General features: G+C 39.5%; 1 protein-coding gene across 9 annotated transcripts in view; it reads right to left on the bottom strand.

Moving 5' to 3' along the window:
- nod1 (nucleotide-binding oligomerization domain containing 1) overlaps positions 1 to 17,500 on the bottom strand; it is a 21,201-nt gene that overhangs the window by 2,202 nt on the left and 1,499 nt on the right. For 2 of the 9 annotated variants that reach the window (XR_015512039.1, XM_087288002.1), the window contains exons 2-11: positions 14,367 to 14,541; positions 9,883 to 11,683; positions 7,607 to 7,690; positions 7,446 to 7,529; positions 7,092 to 7,175; positions 6,060 to 6,143; positions 2,254 to 2,337; positions 2,089 to 2,172; positions 1,286 to 1,369; positions 1 to 922 (exon numbers count right to left, since the gene is read on the bottom strand). The exon at positions 1 to 922 is cut by the window's left edge. Coding sequence is in view for 2 of the 9 variants with exons in the window: in XM_087288002.1 (XP_087144128.1) it covers positions 850 to 922; positions 1,286 to 1,369; positions 2,089 to 2,172; positions 2,254 to 2,337; positions 6,060 to 6,143; positions 7,092 to 7,175; positions 7,446 to 7,529; positions 7,607 to 7,690; positions 9,883 to 11,683; positions 14,367 to 14,541 (2,637 nt within the window). In the remaining 7 variants the exon portion in view is untranslated. Of the gene's footprint in view, positions 923 to 1,285; positions 1,370 to 2,088; positions 2,173 to 2,253; positions 2,338 to 6,059; positions 6,144 to 7,091; positions 7,176 to 7,445; positions 7,530 to 7,606; positions 9,203 to 9,721; positions 12,548 to 12,600; positions 13,428 to 13,756; positions 14,542 to 17,500 lie in introns of those variants that run through there. The other 7 variants (XR_015512046.1, XM_087288003.1, XR_015512042.1 and 4 more) reach the window with 6 other exon arrangements.

Genomic DNA, 17,500 nt, shown 5'->3' with positions numbered 1-17,500 from the left:
ATCTGTTTATTGCGTCGTTATTAATTATCTGTTTATTGTGTTGTTACTTATTATCTGTTTATTGCGTCGTTACTAATTATATCTTTATTGCGTCGTTACTAATTATCTGTTTATTGCGTTGTTACTAATTATCTGTTTATTGCGTCGTTACTAATTATCTGTTTATTGTGTTGTTACTAATTATCTGTTTATTGCGTCGTTATTATCTGTTTATTGCGTCGTTATTAATTATCTGTTTATTGTGTTGTTACTTATTATCTGTTTATTGCGTCGTTACTAATTATCTGTATATTACGTTGTTACTAATTATCTGTTTATTGCGTCGTTACTAATTATCTGTTTATTGCGTCGTTACTAATTATCTGTTTATTGCGCCGTTACTAATCATCTGTTTATTGCGTCGTTACTAATTATCTGTTTATTGCGTCGTTACTAATTATCTGTTTATTGCGTTGTTACTAATTATCTGTTTATTGCGTCGTTACTAATTATCTGTTTATTGCGTTATTACTAATCATCCGTTTATTGCGTTATTTAATAGTTAGTCAGGTAGAAGTTGGGTTTAGGGTAGGATTAGGGATGTAGAATTAAATCATACTTTATAACAGCTAATGAACATTTAATATCTAAATAATAGGCAGGTAGTTAATAGCATGAATTGTAAACTAAACTAAAGTGTCACCCTAATATAAAATAAAATGCAAAACGATAATCACTGTAGTATAATAATGCATGTGTGATGTGTTCTACAGTGTTTGATCTGTAATAAACAAAGGCTGTGATGTGTTGCAGCAGAGTTTGTGGTTTTCCAGCAACTTCTTCTTTCTCTGCTCTCCCATCACGTGTTTTTCAGTGGAAGCGAAGCCGTCTGTCGCCCTGATAAAGATGCTCTTCTGCTTCAGAAATGCGGCTTCCTTTAATACTGTCGACAGCAGAAATGTGGAAACTGTCAAAACTACAAGCATCAACCTGATTTGTCAGTCAAAAATTACAATTCCATCATCAATTCCTCCGTTTGTCAACCCTCACACTGCAAAAAAAAAAAATTACTTACTTTTTTCTAAGACACTCAAACTATAAGCTACTCAAATAGTCTATATAACTTGTAGCTGCTTTTATAAACTGCTTACTAACGTCTCTTAATGTAGAGTTAATGCTTAACAAGCAATGAATAAACTATTTGCTGAAGCTTTATACATAATTCATAGTGTGTAGTTCTTATTGTTACCAATATAGTCTTTTGTAAAGTGTGCAAACTCTAATGTGGTCATCTGTCAGCTCTTACTTGACCTCCTTCAGTGTAGTGTTGTCTTTCAGGCCTTCAGAAAGCTGTCTGGCTCCGTCAATAGTGAACTCATTGTCTATTAACCTGTAAAAATAAAAGCATTCAGGCGTGATTAAACTCGCTCTGCACATTTTGCATCAGCAGTAAATATACATGGAGCTTTCTGACAGCCAAATCATGACTTAATTATAATTTTAGCAGTTTATTTCAATGTAAACGGCCTACAAAATTGTTCATCAAAATAGTACATGAGGAATAAGAGTCAAAAGAAAGAATCGCCTCTAATCGCTTTAGCCAATCTTTATCTTTTTGAATATTTGCTGCTACTCATTATATAAACATGATTAAAGTAACTCATTTGCATATTCAAATTCTCTGAAAGCAGTGTTTTGTTTCTGATATGAAAAGACCAATCAAAACAGACTTGGCTAGCTGACCAATCAGAGCAGTGCTGGCTTACTGAAGAGGGAGGAGCTTACAGACCAAAAGAACTCGAAAGAATTGTACTGATTGCATGTTGCATGTTCTCCCCGTGATGGCGTGGGTTTCCTCCGGGTGCTTCGGTTTCCCAAACACATGCGCTATAGGGGAATTGATTAATTAAATTGGCCGTAGTGTATGAATGTGTGTGTGAATGAGTGTGTATGGGTGTTTCCCAGTAGTGGTTTGCGACTGGAAGGGAATCCACTGTGTAAAACATATGCTGGATTAGTTGGCGGTTCATTCCGCTGTGGCAACCTCTGATAAATAAGGAACTAAGCTGAAGGAAAATGAGTAATAATGAAGGATAATTGTAATCGTACATCAGATGCGTCAGAGACGAGTTAGACCTGAAGGCCTCCGCAAGATCCGACGCTGCGTCATCAGAGATTTTATTCTGTATCAGCCTGTAAAAATAAACACATTAAGAATGCATTATGAAAGATGTTCATTTCACACGCATGAGAGAATATGATATTCAGTTTTACCAGACGATGTGAAGACTTGTGTTTTCCTTCAATGTCTGTGCCAGACTTCTTCCACCGTGAGACGTGATGCCATTGGCGGAGAGACTAAACATTGATTAAATAATAATATTCTCAGATCACTTTATCTGAACGCTGACTTTCTCAGGAAAAAACATGCTTTTGGCAACACTTTTTAATAACTGCACACTATTAATATTTATTAAGCATGACCAAACAGTTTATCATTCGTTAAGCAATATCTGTACATTAGGGGGGACCTATTATGCATTATTATATAATACCAATCACCAATCTCGTCCCTGGAGGGCCGGTGTCCCTGCAGGGTTTAGCTCCATCTAGCCTCAACACACCTGCCTGGGTGTTTCAAGTATACCTAAGACCTTGATTAGCTTGCTCAGGTGTGTTTGATTAGAGTTGGAGCTAAAATCTGCAGGACACCGGCCCTTCCAGGAACGAGACTGGTGATCCCAGCCCTAGAGAGTGTAGTAAGGTTTCAGCTGAAGATATCACACAGATAATGTTCTTTAGCTCTCTGAAACTGACCCTTTTAGGCTTTAATCCTAATTGTGGTGTTTTGGTGACTGTCGCTTTAAATTCAAATGAGATTGTGCTCTTTTCGGAAGAGGGCGGAGCTATAAATGCCTGTGTATCAGCATAGTGGCAGATTCAGATTCAGGACTAACGTCCTATGCTAATGAGGAAGAGATGGTCACTAGTGGGTGGGGTTTTCCCCCTCTGATGACACGTACAAAGGGAGAATGTCAATCAAAGTGCTTCTGCAGACTGTTTTTATCAAGTCTGTATATATTAGGGATGCAACGATCCCGATACTTGAATTGGATAAAAACCAAATGACATGATATCACAGGCGATTGTCTTCTGAGTGCACCAGAAACGAATAACGCTCCTCATAGAGCTTGAGAAGCATACAGTACTGTATGATCTATATACTTTCTGAAATAAAGACTTGCAGGTTAAAGAAACAGCATAAAGGGAGGTTGCCATGGGCCTTATGCAGATAAAAAGTTTTTTTTTTTTAAAAAAGGTGTATTTGTATATATATAGAGAGAAATGTAACTAGATAGAATAGACAGAGATAGGTTGATCTCTGCAGCAGCTGCCGAACAGCTGCGCACTGCAGACGCAGCTGATGTGAAAGGCAAACGCCTGCGTACTGCTACTGCTCGACATACGCGCTGCTCACGCTTGCGGTGTGAAACAGGCATAATATAGGCTATTCTGAAACTGTCATTTTATTTATTTTAATATTTTATTTAACAGACCTGTTTGTCAGTTTGTGTGCAGAATAAAAGCTAAGCAGACCTTGTCTTGAACTTCACCTTGAATATTCTTGTTTACTTAGTAGATAACTGACCAACAAAAAATACACTGAAATAACTAACAAATGATACCAAAGGAAATTCGTTAAAAAAAACAAAAAAAATTATTGTTCAGACATGCTTTCAGTTTCTCCATCTCACTCGCAGCGAGTTTAGACGAGGGAATATTTAAGAAAATCTGGCCTGTTTAGTTTAGTCTGCATCAAACCTGCAGGAAAATATCAGGCTTTGCTGAAAGGCTGCTTATTTTACCAACAATTAGGGTCAATAGTGATAGCCTATTACAGATTTCAAAGAAAAATCCTAATATTCATTCATACATTCATTCATTCATTTTCTTGTCGGCTTAGTTCGTTTATTATTCTGTGGTCGCCACAGCAGAATGAACCAACAACTTATCCAGCAAATCAAATCGGTTAATACTCAAATAAATGGTATTGGTGCATCCGTAGTTTATAACAAATGCAATAAATTAATGTTTACAGTTAGAGGCTGGATATATATTTACACACTGCTGACACACAACTGTGTTTAAATTATTATTATGTTGCATAATAGCTCCCCTTTAAGTGTTAAACAATGACAAATTATTTGCAATCGTATCTAAAAATAACATTTATATAGAGAAGTGTCAAAATTCAGAATAAAATGTGATAACATTTATTTTCAGATGAGATTGCAAAGATTTATTTTTCATGAATTGCATTAATGCGATGCTTAATTTAGTAATGAACAAAATAATTGTTAACAAATTATGCACATACAATCATTAAGTCATTAAGCATAAGTCGAGAAAAGAGCACTTGTAGTTGTATTTCTAAACTGCTGCTACTACTAATGTCTATGGGGTATATGCCAAGCTAGTGTTTTTCCCATACTGATAAACTTCCGATGACCTGTTATTGTGAACTATTTTACATTTTATATGGTTCCTTTTACAGCATCGATGTTGTAATGTCATTAAAATACATTCAGCTAGATAAACTTTGGCATTCATTTAGTTGCTCAAGCCTAAAACGAGACAAAAAGCCATTTACTCAAATGCGCCTGTCCGAATTGGCAGGCTAGCGGAGAAGCTCCACTGAATATACTGGGGTAAAATAAATGCTCATATTATAAAGACATGGTGGGGGGAAATGTAATGTAATGCAGTGCTTCTTGTACAATCTGAGCCCCACTTTATATCAGATATCACTCAGAGATCGTTGATTTTTAAAGAAAACAGACCTTAAGCGTGCCGATTTTTGTACTGGCATACAGTTCACCGGAAGCGCTTAACCCAGGTTACTGGCAAATTAAAAGTCCTATTAGCATGCTTCGGCATATACCCTTTAATGGAGAGTTAATGCTTAAAGGTGCAGTAGGTGATTGTCTTCAGAAGCATGTGTTGTTGTGCTGGTTGAAAGTCTCTTCACAGTCCAATAGTAATGATGACAGTAAATGATCTAAATGTGTTTATATGTATTTTTATATTCTGGGTAAAGCATAAAACTAAAAAATGTTCATCCAATTAAATAGAGTCGGCCGTCATCTCCCTTAATTTCGATAGGCAGGTCAGACTGTCTGTCAGCAAATGTAGATTCCGACTTCTGTGCATGTGTTCGCAGATGCCGAGTCGGAGCCAGAGGCGCCGAAGGACAGCCGAGCTCGGGCCGATTACTGTAAAGTCAGGCGCGGGTATAATTCACTCTTAAAGCGGCCGCGCGGTCACGAGACGGACCGGGAGAAATAAAATGCTGAATTGAAAATTTTAAAAACCTGAATCAATATTGGAGTTACTTTAGCACGCTGGAGGAAGAACGACACCATGGCTGAAGTATCACTGTTAGACACGTAACGTTAATGTTCTGTTGTGAAACTATTTTATATTAGATTGTGTTGTTATGAATGACTTCTATGCACAGACGTGTTGTTCAGCCACTGAAATCTCCCGGTGAAAGATTGATGTGATTATTTTCAGTTTCATAAGGTTCTTTGACAGCATCTATAATGTAGATTTATATTTAGTTTAACAACAAAACACCAGTAAATAGCGCTATTCCGCCTAACCTGCTTTACTGAGCTGAAGCTGCTTTTATATTCACATTGGGTCATTTCTGAACACTGACAGCCTTCCTGTACTGTTCACCGCTACTCTGAATATCCGCTCTGAAATAGCATGTAAGTGTGGCAAAGTATTTCATGTAATTCCTGCACGGCGCTGGGCCTAACTAACTGGCGAATGACATGAACTAGTGGGTTGTCTGTCGGCTGTTGTGACGCGGTGCGCGCGCTCGCGATTTTAGGGGGTGTGGCTTTGAATCACAGTCCCTCCCCGCCGTCCAAAGATAATATGCTAAGCGGTTAGCATTTTGGCAGATCACCTACTGCACCTTTAACATATGAGGAATGAACTATTTTCTAATGCTTAATAAATGACTGATAGTGTGCAGTTATTATAAAGTGTTGTTATACTTTTTTGATTACCTGAGGTTGGTCAAACTGGGGTGGTTTTTCAGAGCCTCTGCGAATGCTTCTGCACCTTCATCACCGATGCAGTTTCCCCACATTCTGCAAATGAATCATTTGAGCATCTTTTTACACACTTTTCTGTGTGAAAAATATGACTGAAAACTCCACACACACAGATATTTGGCTTGATCAATCAATTTGCATCTTTTTAAAGAGCAGGTCATATGGTATTTAAACATAGATTATTACTAATTATAACACTAATATTAGCAACTACTAAAATAGCCATTTCAGTCATTCATATTAGAACAAATACCAATTTTTTTACACGTCACATTCAAATTCGAAGCTACAACAGGTTTAAACGATGCTAATTTCAGAAAGCATTGTAATGTTAGACTAATTTTATTATTAATTTAATATTTGAATCGTTTTTCAGTGTTTTCGATTTATTTAAATCAATTCAGTTCTTCAGGTCATTAAGCCCCTCACCCTTCATTAAGCCAGCTCTGCTCTGATTGGTCAGCTGGCCAAATCCATTATGATTGGTCTTGATATCTGTATCGGAAAACGGAATGCCCATTTCAGAGCGTTTGTATGTCACAGGAGGCGGGATTATGCAAAATAAGGATACTAGCATCTCCTGCAACAGGCTTAAATGCATCTAACATCAGAAAACATTCAAACTTTTCCCGAATGCTCTGATTGGTCGGCTGGCCAAGTCTGTTTTTAAATGGTCTTTTCAAGCCGAAAACAAAACGCCATTTCAGAGTGTTTGAATATTGTGGGAGGCGGGATTATGCAAATGAGCCACTTTGATCATGTTAATGTAGATCAACAGCTGGTAAAAGATTTGAAAATATAATTAATTGTTAAGGTGATTCAGAGTCGACTCTTTTGAGAGTCGATATCTTCATCATGTACTATTTTTGTTTACCTTTGCAGACTGTTCACATTGAAGATACATAGCAAATAAGATATTTCTGACAGCCCATATGACCTGCTCTTTTACGTGAGGTTTAATTGTTCCCTAAGATGAATTCTCACCCTATATCAAAGATAGATTTGCTCTTGTGAATCGCGCTGGCGAGATATTTCCCACCTACACTTGTGATGTTGTTGCAGCCGAGCCTGTGCAAAACACAAACAAGCGACCACCATGCATTATCTGTGTGTACATTTATAAGATTTAGTTTAAACACTCCAACAGTTATTGTCTATATTCACTGAGAAACTTATTTTCAAAAGGAGCTGTACTCATTTATGCTGAGCACTATGAAGAAATATATGTATAAATGCAAAATCCCCCCAAAATCACGCTGTTTGAACGAATGCTAGTGAAAAATATTCCCCCGTCAGCAGTGTTTTTGTTCTGCGAGGGTTTATTCCTGGTTTACTCACTTGACGGTCCTCAAATGTGGACATTCTTCAATGATCTTTGCTACTTGTTTGGCTCCAACATCTGTGATGTGGTTTTGGTAAAGGCTGTGAATGCAGAAAACAAAGTCAAAGAGGTCTATACAACATAAGATAAACAGATGAACCGTAAACCGTAAACTCACCCCAACACCTTCACGATTTTATGTCTGATGAGTTCCTCAGCCAGAACCTCAATACCGCTGTCTGTCAGCTGATTCACACAAAACCTGAAAGTTGATTTGAAATCAGACAAAACAGAATTATTACTTATTGGGCCTAAATCCTGTACAGGGCAGATCTCACAACTCAACCTACAATTAGAGGGATACAGAGTTAGCGTTAGCTCTACTATAAAAGATCTGGGTGTCATGTTAGACAGCAGTTTAACTATTGAAAAATTAAAATCTTATCTCCCATGTCACAAAACCTGCCTTCTTTCATCTGCGAAATATCGCTAAGTTACGAAGTATGCTATCCATCTCTGATGCAGAAAAGCTAGTCCATGCTTTTATGAGCTCTAGGCTGGATTACTGGAATGCTTGGTTTGCTGGCTGCCCAGCATCCTCTATTAACAAACTTCAGCTAGTACAAAACGCAGATGCCAGAGTTCTTACCAGGTCTAGAAAATATGATCATATCACCCCAATGTTATCCTCCTTACACTGGCTGCCTGTTCAGTTTCGTATGGAATTTAAAAAATTACTTCTTACATATAAAGCTCTAAATAATCTAGCTCCTGTTTATCTAACCAACCTACACCAACCAACCTCACTACAATCCAACCCGCTCTTTAAGATCTCAAAACTCAGGGTTTCTGGTAGTACCTAGAACAAGAAAAGTCAAGTAAAGGAGGTCGAGCCTTCTCGTTTATGCCTCCTAAACTCTGGAATAGCCTTGCTGATAATGTCCGCGGCTCAGACACACTCTCCCAATACAAATCTAGAGTAAAGACCTATCTTTTTAGTAAAGCACACACTCGGTGCATCACTTAGCGGTATGATCCATGAATGTGCTCCACACAGGCTTCTGCATCTTGTTTATTTACACTATGAACAGCAGCTCCGCTAATTATTCTCTTTATTCTCTATTTCCATCTGGGGATACTCATCCTGAGGCCCTCAGACGATACAGCGCCACTGATTCAATCTAAGTCCAGCGATAAGATGATATTCTTACATTAGAAAAGATAAACTTGCAACAGAAAAAGACGTGATATGGGTACGGTCGCTGCTGTTGTTAATCCGCTGTGCGTACTTGCATATTAGCCTCGGTGTACATTCTTGGAACTTTAAACTAGTGCACAGTTGGCAACTTGGCATAACTTTGTTTAATTGCAGAAGTTTTGTTTTGTTCTGTGCAACAGAAGTGTAGCTTAGAGAAGCCTTTACGGTTAATTAACTGTGATAAATTAAAGCGCAGTGAAATCGGCTAATCATTGCATCCCTATTAATGATATCAATGCATTGTACAAAAAGCCTTTTCTACAAAAACTTCCAAATGTTTTCGGCTGCCACGCCACTGGCTTTGGTGACTCACGCTCTACGCCGCCTTTAACTGCAGCTCGTGCTGTATTGAACAGACGCACGTTACTTTATAACTATAGTGGCCGTTTTTCGACTGAGCTAAATTTATTTTTGATCTCTTGGTCATACTATCTGGAGGGCCGAAACAAATTGCTTCGGGTGCCGGGTTCGGCCTACGGGCCACCAATTGAATAGCCCTGCTCAAAAGACATCTGACTTATTATATACAGTTGAAGTCAGAATTATTAGCCCACTGTTTATTTTTCCCCAATTTCTGTTTAACGAAGAGCACATTTCTTCAGCACATTTCTAATCATAATATTTTTAGTTACTCATTTCTAGTCTCTGATTTATGTCATCTTTGCCATGATGACAGTAAATAATATTAGACTAGATATTCTTCAAGACACTTCTATACAGCTGAAGGGGACATTTAAAGGCTTAACTAGGGTAACTAGGCAGGTTAGGGTAATTAGGCAAGTTATTGTATAACGATGGTTTGTTCTGGAGACTATCAAAAAGTATATAGCTTAAAGGGGCTAATAATATTGTCCTTAAAATGGTGTTTAAAAAATTCAAAACTGCATTTATTCTAGCCAGAATAAAACAAATAAGACTTTCTCCAGAAGAAAAAATATTATCAAACCTACTGTGAACATTTCCTTGCTCTGTTACACATCATTTGGGAAATATTTGATAAAGAAAAAAACTTAAAAGGGGGCTAATAATTCTGACTTTAACTGTTTCTTGTAAAAAGGAGCATAATAGGTCTCCTCTAAATGATTTTTGTTGTAATCTGCCGTTATATAAAGCAAATAAAATTGATCGACTGAATAATTAAATAATAATGGTCTTGGGAAACACTGCTCTCTCCCAAACTCTGTCTGCTTTCTTACCTCACTACCGTCATTTTGCTGAAAGAGGGTCGCAGTTGCTTCACGCCATAATCGTTGATGTTATTATTGTCCATATCGACTCCCAAATGCTTCCTACGATGGTGCAGCACGAAGTTCAAAGCACTGCAGTCGGCAGAGTAAATATTACAGAACGCAATCTTAATATAATCTGCAGAAATGCCGTTAGCCGTCATCTTGGCCACGTCCTCGCTGTTTGTCTCAAATATGCAGCGCAGCATCCACAGGAAGTTGGGCATCGCGTGCACTTTATCTCCTTCGATGTCTGTGGACGGAGACCGAGGGAGGCTCTTAAGATGAGTTTTCACGCTGTTCGATAAATAGGATTTCAGTATCTTGCGTTTCTGCTTCAATGCCGACGGCGGGACGAGATGCTCCAGGAGAGCTGCGTTGGATTTAGACAAAAGTCCGCACAGGAATAGATTAGTGAATTGAAAGTTGGTCTGGAATGCATCGCTCTCTCTGGGTTTTGTGTTTTTTAGGCAAGGTATGCAGGAGAGACGTGATGACTTCTTGTATTTGCATTTAGAGAAGAACTTTAGGATTGACTCTGGATTTAGTTTTGCATCCAGAACTAGAGAAAAAGCTGCAAGGAAGGCTTGGAGAGTCTCGTGGAGGAACTCGAAGGAGCTTGCGGATGAAGAATCGTAATGCGAAGCAGGTCTTAAAAACCCAAACTGAAGATCTTCATCGTTTAATCCACAGCACACCGCTTCATCTAAGGTGAACACCAGTTTACTTGTTTCAATACCGTGCAATGCTAGTCGAGCAAATCCCGAAAGCTTCTGTTCACCAGCTTTAAAGGTCTCCGTAGGACATCTCAATGTTCGCCTTAGGAGTCCGGGACGTGCAGTTGAGTGTCCGAGAAAAACCTCGGAGAGCAGCAGGAATACATTTGTGAGTGTGATACAGGAACCCGGCAACTCAAAGTCATCATACACTGATTGCAGATGCTTAAAGCTCTTCAGGATGATCCAGCTGAATAGCGGGATTGAGCACAGACCGCATAGATGTGGGTTAGCATCGAGCTGATCGCTCACGAGCATCCTATGCTCTTGCTCGGGGAAATGCAAAGCTAAATATCTCTTCAGGTGTTCTGGTGCAAATCCCTTCAGGAACACTTTCTTCCGAATCACCCGGCTTTGGATTTCAGTGCCACTTCTTGCTGACAGAATCTTCCTGGAGCCTTTCAGGAGTTTCCCACAGAGCAGATTCATTAGAAGCAGCAGCGGTCGTGTTTTTTCTTCTGGGGAAACCGTTTCCGGCACATTATCTAAATCGAAATCCATTTGGAGCTCATCGTATCCGTCGAAAGTGAACACCACGGTCTCTGGGAAGCGTAAGATGTAGGCGAACACCTCATTATCTGGATCTCCATCTGGATAGCAGTTGTGCTTGAAGATCAAATCCTTCAGCGAGATCTCATCCGTCTCTTTGAAGGCGCTGAACGCTCTGCATCTGAACTTGAAGAAGAATTTGGCGCCGGTTTTCAGCTCTCGTCTGGACCACAGATTCTGCAGTTTCTGGAGCATGATTGATTTGCCAACGCCGGCGTCACCCGTGATGAAGATAGTCTCGGCCTGCGGGTTGAAGACTCCCTGATCTCCGAGAAGTTGGTCCAGATTCTGTAAATATCCCAAACTCTCTCCTGTGTCGTTCAGGAGCTCCATCTGCGTGTCGGTGTACAGATCCTCCAGCGGCGTCTCCTCACTTTTAGAGTAGGACGTGATGAACTGAGTGTCTCTTCCCAGCTCATATCGGAGCTTTTCACAGTATTTGCTGACTGTAGAGATGGGGAACAATAACATTAGTGCACCAGAACAATCACTCATACAGTGAGATACAAAAATCATTCATCCTTATGTGAATATGTTTTTTTTCAAATATTTCCCAAGCACTGTTTAAAGTTTGAAACGGAAGGTAAGATAGGTAAGTACATCTACTTGAAATGAAAAAAAAAGTGTAGGGCAGTGCATGATTTCGCTGCTGCTAACGTGTACCACTAGTGGTACGCAGGCTTCCTTCTGGTGGTATGCAGAGGAATGAAATATATCATGTACATGCTATACACGTTTCAAAATTTATCAAAAACGATGTATATAATATGCCATTTATTATATATAGGCTATATTTCTGAGGTAATCTGCCACGTTATTTTAACTTTGCAGAGTTGTAGCTGCTTTACTGGGCCTTCTACGCTACTGTATTTCAATACTGCTCATTTTGGTGGTACTTGGAGAGACCATTTTTTTCTGAGGTGGTACTTGGTGAAAAAAGTTTGAGAACCACTGCCCTAAATGATTAATAGCCCCACCCTAAATCACTGATAGCCCAATCCTAAAGGACTGATAGCTTCGCCCCAAAATGACTGATAGACACACCCCTAAATGATTAATAGCCCCCCCAAAAGGACTGATAGACACGCTCCAAATGAATTATAGCCTCTCAAAGGACTGATATACCCACCCTAAAGGACTGATAGCTTTGCCATAAATGACAGATAAATCTCCATAAAGAATGGATAGGCCCACTCCTAAAGCACTCATAGCCCCACCCGCCTTAAAAGACAGTTGGTCCCACCCTAAAGGACCGATAGTCCCGCCCTAAAGGACTGATAGTCCCACCCTAAAGGATTGATAGTCCCACCCTAAAGGACCGATAGTCCCGCCCTAAAGGACTGATAGTCCCACCCTAAAGGACCGATAGTCCCGCCCTAAAAGACAGTTGGTCCCACCCTAAAGGACCAATAGTCCCGCCCTAAAGGACTGATAGTCCCACCCTAAAGGATTGATAGTCCCGCCCTAAAGGATTGATAGTCCCACCCTAAAGGACCGATAGTCCCGGCCTAAAGGACCGATAGTCCCGGCCTAAAGGACTGATAGTCCCACCCTAAAGGATTGATAGTCCCACCCTAAAGGATTGATAGTCCCGCCCTAAAGGACCGATAGTCCCGCCCTAAAGGACTGATAGTCCCACCCTAAAGCACCGTTAGTCCTGCCCTAAAAGACAGTTGGTCCCACCCTAAAGGACCAATAGTCCCGCCCTAAAATACTGATAGTCCCACCCTAAAGGATTGATAGTCCCGCCCTAAAGGACTGATAGTCCTACCCTAAAGGACCGATAGTCCCGCCCTAAAGGACTGATAGTCCTACCCTAAAGGACCGATAGTCCCGCCCTAAAGGACTGATAGCCCCGCCCTAAAAGACTGATAGTTTCACCCTAAAGCACTGTTAGTCCCGCCCTAAAAGACAGTTGGTCCCACCCTAAAGGATCGATAGTCCCGCCCTAAAGGACTAATAGTCCCACCCTAAAGGATTGATAATCCCGCCCTAAAGGACCGATAGTCCCGCCCTAAAGGACTGATAGTCCCACCCTAAAGGACCGATAGTCCCGCCCTAAAGGACTGATAGTCCCACCCTAAAGGACCGATAGTCCTGCCCTAAAAGACAGTTGGTCTCACCCTAAAGGACCAATAGTCCCGCCCTAAAATACTGATAGTCCCACCCTAAAGGATTGATAGTCCCGCCCTAAAGGACTGATAGTCCTACCCTAAAGGACCGATAGTCCCGCCCTAAAGGACTGATAGTCCTACCCTAAAGGACCGATAGTCCCACCCTAAAGGACTGATAGCCCCGCCCTAAAAGACTGATAGTTTCACCCTAAAGCACTGTTAGTCCCGCCCTAAAAGACAGTTGGTCCCACCCTAAAGGATCGATAGTCCCGCCCTAAAGGACTAATAGTCCCACCCTAAAGGATTGATAATCCCGCCCTAAAGGACCGATAGTCCCGCCCTAAAGGACTGATAGTCCCACCCTAAAGGACCGATAGTCCCGCCCTAAAGGACTGATAGTTCCACCCTAAAGGACCGATAGTCCCGTCCTAAAGGACTGACAGATCTGCCCTAAAGAACTAGTAGCCCATCCCCCCCCCCCCCCCCTTACCCCACCCACCCCACCCCCCACAAAAGAAACAAAAGAAACACAAAAGAAAATTTTAACAGTATTTGTTGTTGTTTTTTCCAGAAAATTTGCATGGAATAAATGCAACTGTTATACAATGACTTGCCGAATTAACCTAGCTAAGCCTTTTAATACCACTTTAAGCTGAATACTAGTGTCTTGACAAAATAACTAGTAAAATATCATGTACTATCGTCATGACAACGATAAAGGACATTAGTTAGAATTTTTCTATTGAAACTATTAGGTTTAAAATGTGTTGACAATCTTCCTCCACATCTCCTCCTCCTCCTTCTGTTGTGTTCTGATGCAATTTTTGACTTTTGTATCTGTGAAATAACTCTAATCATTCAGCGTAGTGATATGGAGCTGTAATGCGCTCGAAACCTGACGGAACTACTTTAGCTTTTATTTGTGTGTTTATCTGACAACCGAACACCTTCGAGTGTTCAGAATCAAGCATTCAATAGCTCTTTAGTATTGATAAATTTAAAGGGAAATACTCACTGGGGTCTGTGTTAACCACTGGTATGGCTTTAATGGTGTCTAATGGCGTGTATTGGATTTCATCAAACCAAGGCCGTAGATCGATGTAGGCGTCGTATGCTTCATAAAGGATCTGTGTGAAATACGCCGAGCATTCCTCGCCTTTACTTTGGACCAGCTCCAAGATTTTGCGTACCTGCAGGTCCAGAAATGAGATGAGTTTATACGAAGTAAAGAATTATCCCTTGTGTGCAGTTCAAAAGCTGACCCTCCTTTGGTTATGTTGGGGGCTGTTTTTGCCCCATTGACATCCATTATAATCATATTTTTGATTGACAGCATGTAATCATGTATTCTTGATTATTGCTGATTTTCCCTGCTGGGAAGAGGGACAATGTGTATTTTTTTTAACCTATAATTAGTTAATGTTAATATATATTAACTAACATTAACTAATAATGAACAGTACAGCATTTATAAACTATAGTTTACATTTACTAATGCATTATTACAATCCAAATTCATGCTTGTTAACATTATAAGTAAACATGAACTAACAATAAACAACGCACCCTGCTAAAAAATCCAGCTTAAACCAGCCTAGGCTGGTTGGCTGGTTTTAGCTGGTCGACCAGGCTGGTTTTAGAGGGGTTTTGGCCACTTCCAGGCTGGTTTCCAGCCATTTCCAGCCTGATCTTAGCTGGTCAGGCTGAAAAATGACCAGCTAAATCCAGCTAAAACCAGCTTGACCAACCTGGTTTAAGCTGGACATAGCTGGTTTTGGCTGGGCTCCCAGCCTGGCAAGGGTGGTCAAGCTGGTCATCTCTCAGCCTAACCAGCTAAGACCAGGCTGGAAATGGCTGGAAACCAGCCTGGAAGTGGCCAAAACCCCTCTTAAACCAGCCTGGGCTGCGTTTCCCAAAAGCATCGTAAGCCTAAGAAGTTCGTAGAAATGATCGTACGACTGATCTTAATATTACGGTCTGTTTCCCAAAAGCATCGTAACTTAAGTAGCACTTGAAAATCTTAGTGGATCTACGAGTGCTCTGGAGTAATCGTAAAGCCTTAAGTGCATCGTAAGGAGACAGAGTTATGAGGGCACCTGCTGGACAACCGGCAAATTGCACCTACAATTTACTTCTCTTCAAAGTCATTATTCATTTTATTTGTACGTATATCTCTATTCATTTATATTTTCTACACATTACACAATTCAATATACAAATAATAATGAATAAAGAAAAAAATAAAAATTACATAATAAATGTTAGAATGAAAAAAAAAATTACACTGTTGTATATGGACATTTCGAGGGTAGTAGGCTACATATGTTGTATTTAACAGAAAATATTTAATGTGATTTAAAGATGACACAAATAAAGGAGGAACTCAAAAAAATGTGTCAATGACTTGCTGGCGTGCCCCAAACCCAGCCATGTATTGAACATGTCTTGGCTGATCATCATGAATTGATAAATAATTCTACTTAATTAAGGTTTCATATAAATATCGAAAATGATGCTGATGCCATTTCCGGCAAGGACTGTTAGAATTAGTTTTATGCGAGATTGGAGCAAGACAGTGTTTTTACAGTACGACATTTCCAGTTAATTTATGTTTTTAAACTGGCTCAAAAATATTTTTTTTTATGTTATTCGAGTTGAATATACAATCACACAAGTAGAAGAAGAATTATATGGATTGCTATAACATGTGCAACAATAACGAGCCATTCTATAGCGTGACATTTCAGCACTTAACAAACGGATAGCGACTCCTAAGTTGCACTTAAAGCTGGGCTACGTGCAATTGTGTTAAGTGCATTTTTGGGAAACGCACGTGAAACAATAACGAACGTTCGCAAAATGACTCGTAGAAAACGCTCTTAAGTGCTAAGATCAATCGTTATCGGGAAACGCAGCCCTGGTCGACCAGCTAAAACCAGCCAACCAGCCTAGCAGGCCCGGATTAAGAACTCAGGGGCCCCTGGGCACATTGTCTTGTAAGGCCCCCTACCTGGCCGCACCCCTATAGTTGAATTTAAAAAATAAGAATAATATAATAATTTTTAAATAAAATTAATCTATAATTTGTTGCCCACATATTTAAATAAATGATATATAGTACATATGTATTTATAGTCTACAAAGATTTAACTTATTTTTCAAAGCATTGAATAAAAATACTAATATATACTATATATATATATATATATATATATATATATATATATATATATATATATATATATATATATATATATATATATATATATTTTTTTTTTTTTTTTTTTTTTTAAGGGTATTTTAATGTATTGCTTTTACAAACTTATAAAGCATATTATTGCCATGGCATATAACTCACAATGCTTCTCCAATCCAGTTCTATGAATCTGAGTCTTTCATAATACAAACACTGATTTACTGTCTCTCTCCTCCTCTCCCTGTATTTTCTCTACTCTTCTCGTGATGAAGACTTGATTATAAACCTAAAAGTATCCGAAATCACACACACTATACCTCTTCTCTCCCGTCTCTCTCCTTTTCAGGGCCTTTCTCTCTCTCTCCCTCCCTCTCTCCTTTTCTGTCTGTCTCTCACCCGATGAATCCAGTCCGCGCTGCGCTGCCGTTAGCCTCCTCCGCCTGGTTAATGCTAGCTTCTCATTAGTTAAAGTTACCATAACGTCTTCTTCTGTACCCTCATTCTCCTGATCATAGGTCTGTTTAAAGATGGTGTGTATGGAACATGCCTCAATAAAGATGCCTCCTCTCCTCTTTCTCTCGCGTTTGCTAAATCCACTTGTCCACTCATTTTTGATCTATGACAGATAACTTACTAACGTAACTCCGCTCCGTTTAGTGCGGGTTATTACAAAACTGACGTTTCCGCGCTTGACCAATTACAGCATTCTGTTTAGTTAACGAAAAAAAGGTTTTTTCAGTTTAAATATAATAATAATATTAATATGTGATCGCGATTTTTTTGCTCAGAGGAAATACAGTTGTCTGAGCAATATAGTTTTTGCAGAGTGGGAGGCGCCTATAATAAGGCTAAACATTATTAAATACCCACCAGACACTTGTGACTTTATATCACATTTGCATTATTTTAAAAAAAAATGTTTCCTTCCTGTTAAAAATAAATATATTTCCAAT

Source organism: Danio rerio, chromosome 16, assembly GCF_052040795.2.
Source record: "Danio rerio strain M-AB ecotype USA chromosome 16, GRCz13ab, whole genome shotgun sequence".
Classification (NCBI taxonomy): Eukaryota; Metazoa; Chordata; class Actinopteri; order Cypriniformes; family Danionidae; genus Danio; species Danio rerio.
The sequence above is the reverse complement of the archived record's forward strand: the minus strand, read 5'-3'. Positions and strand labels throughout refer to the sequence as shown.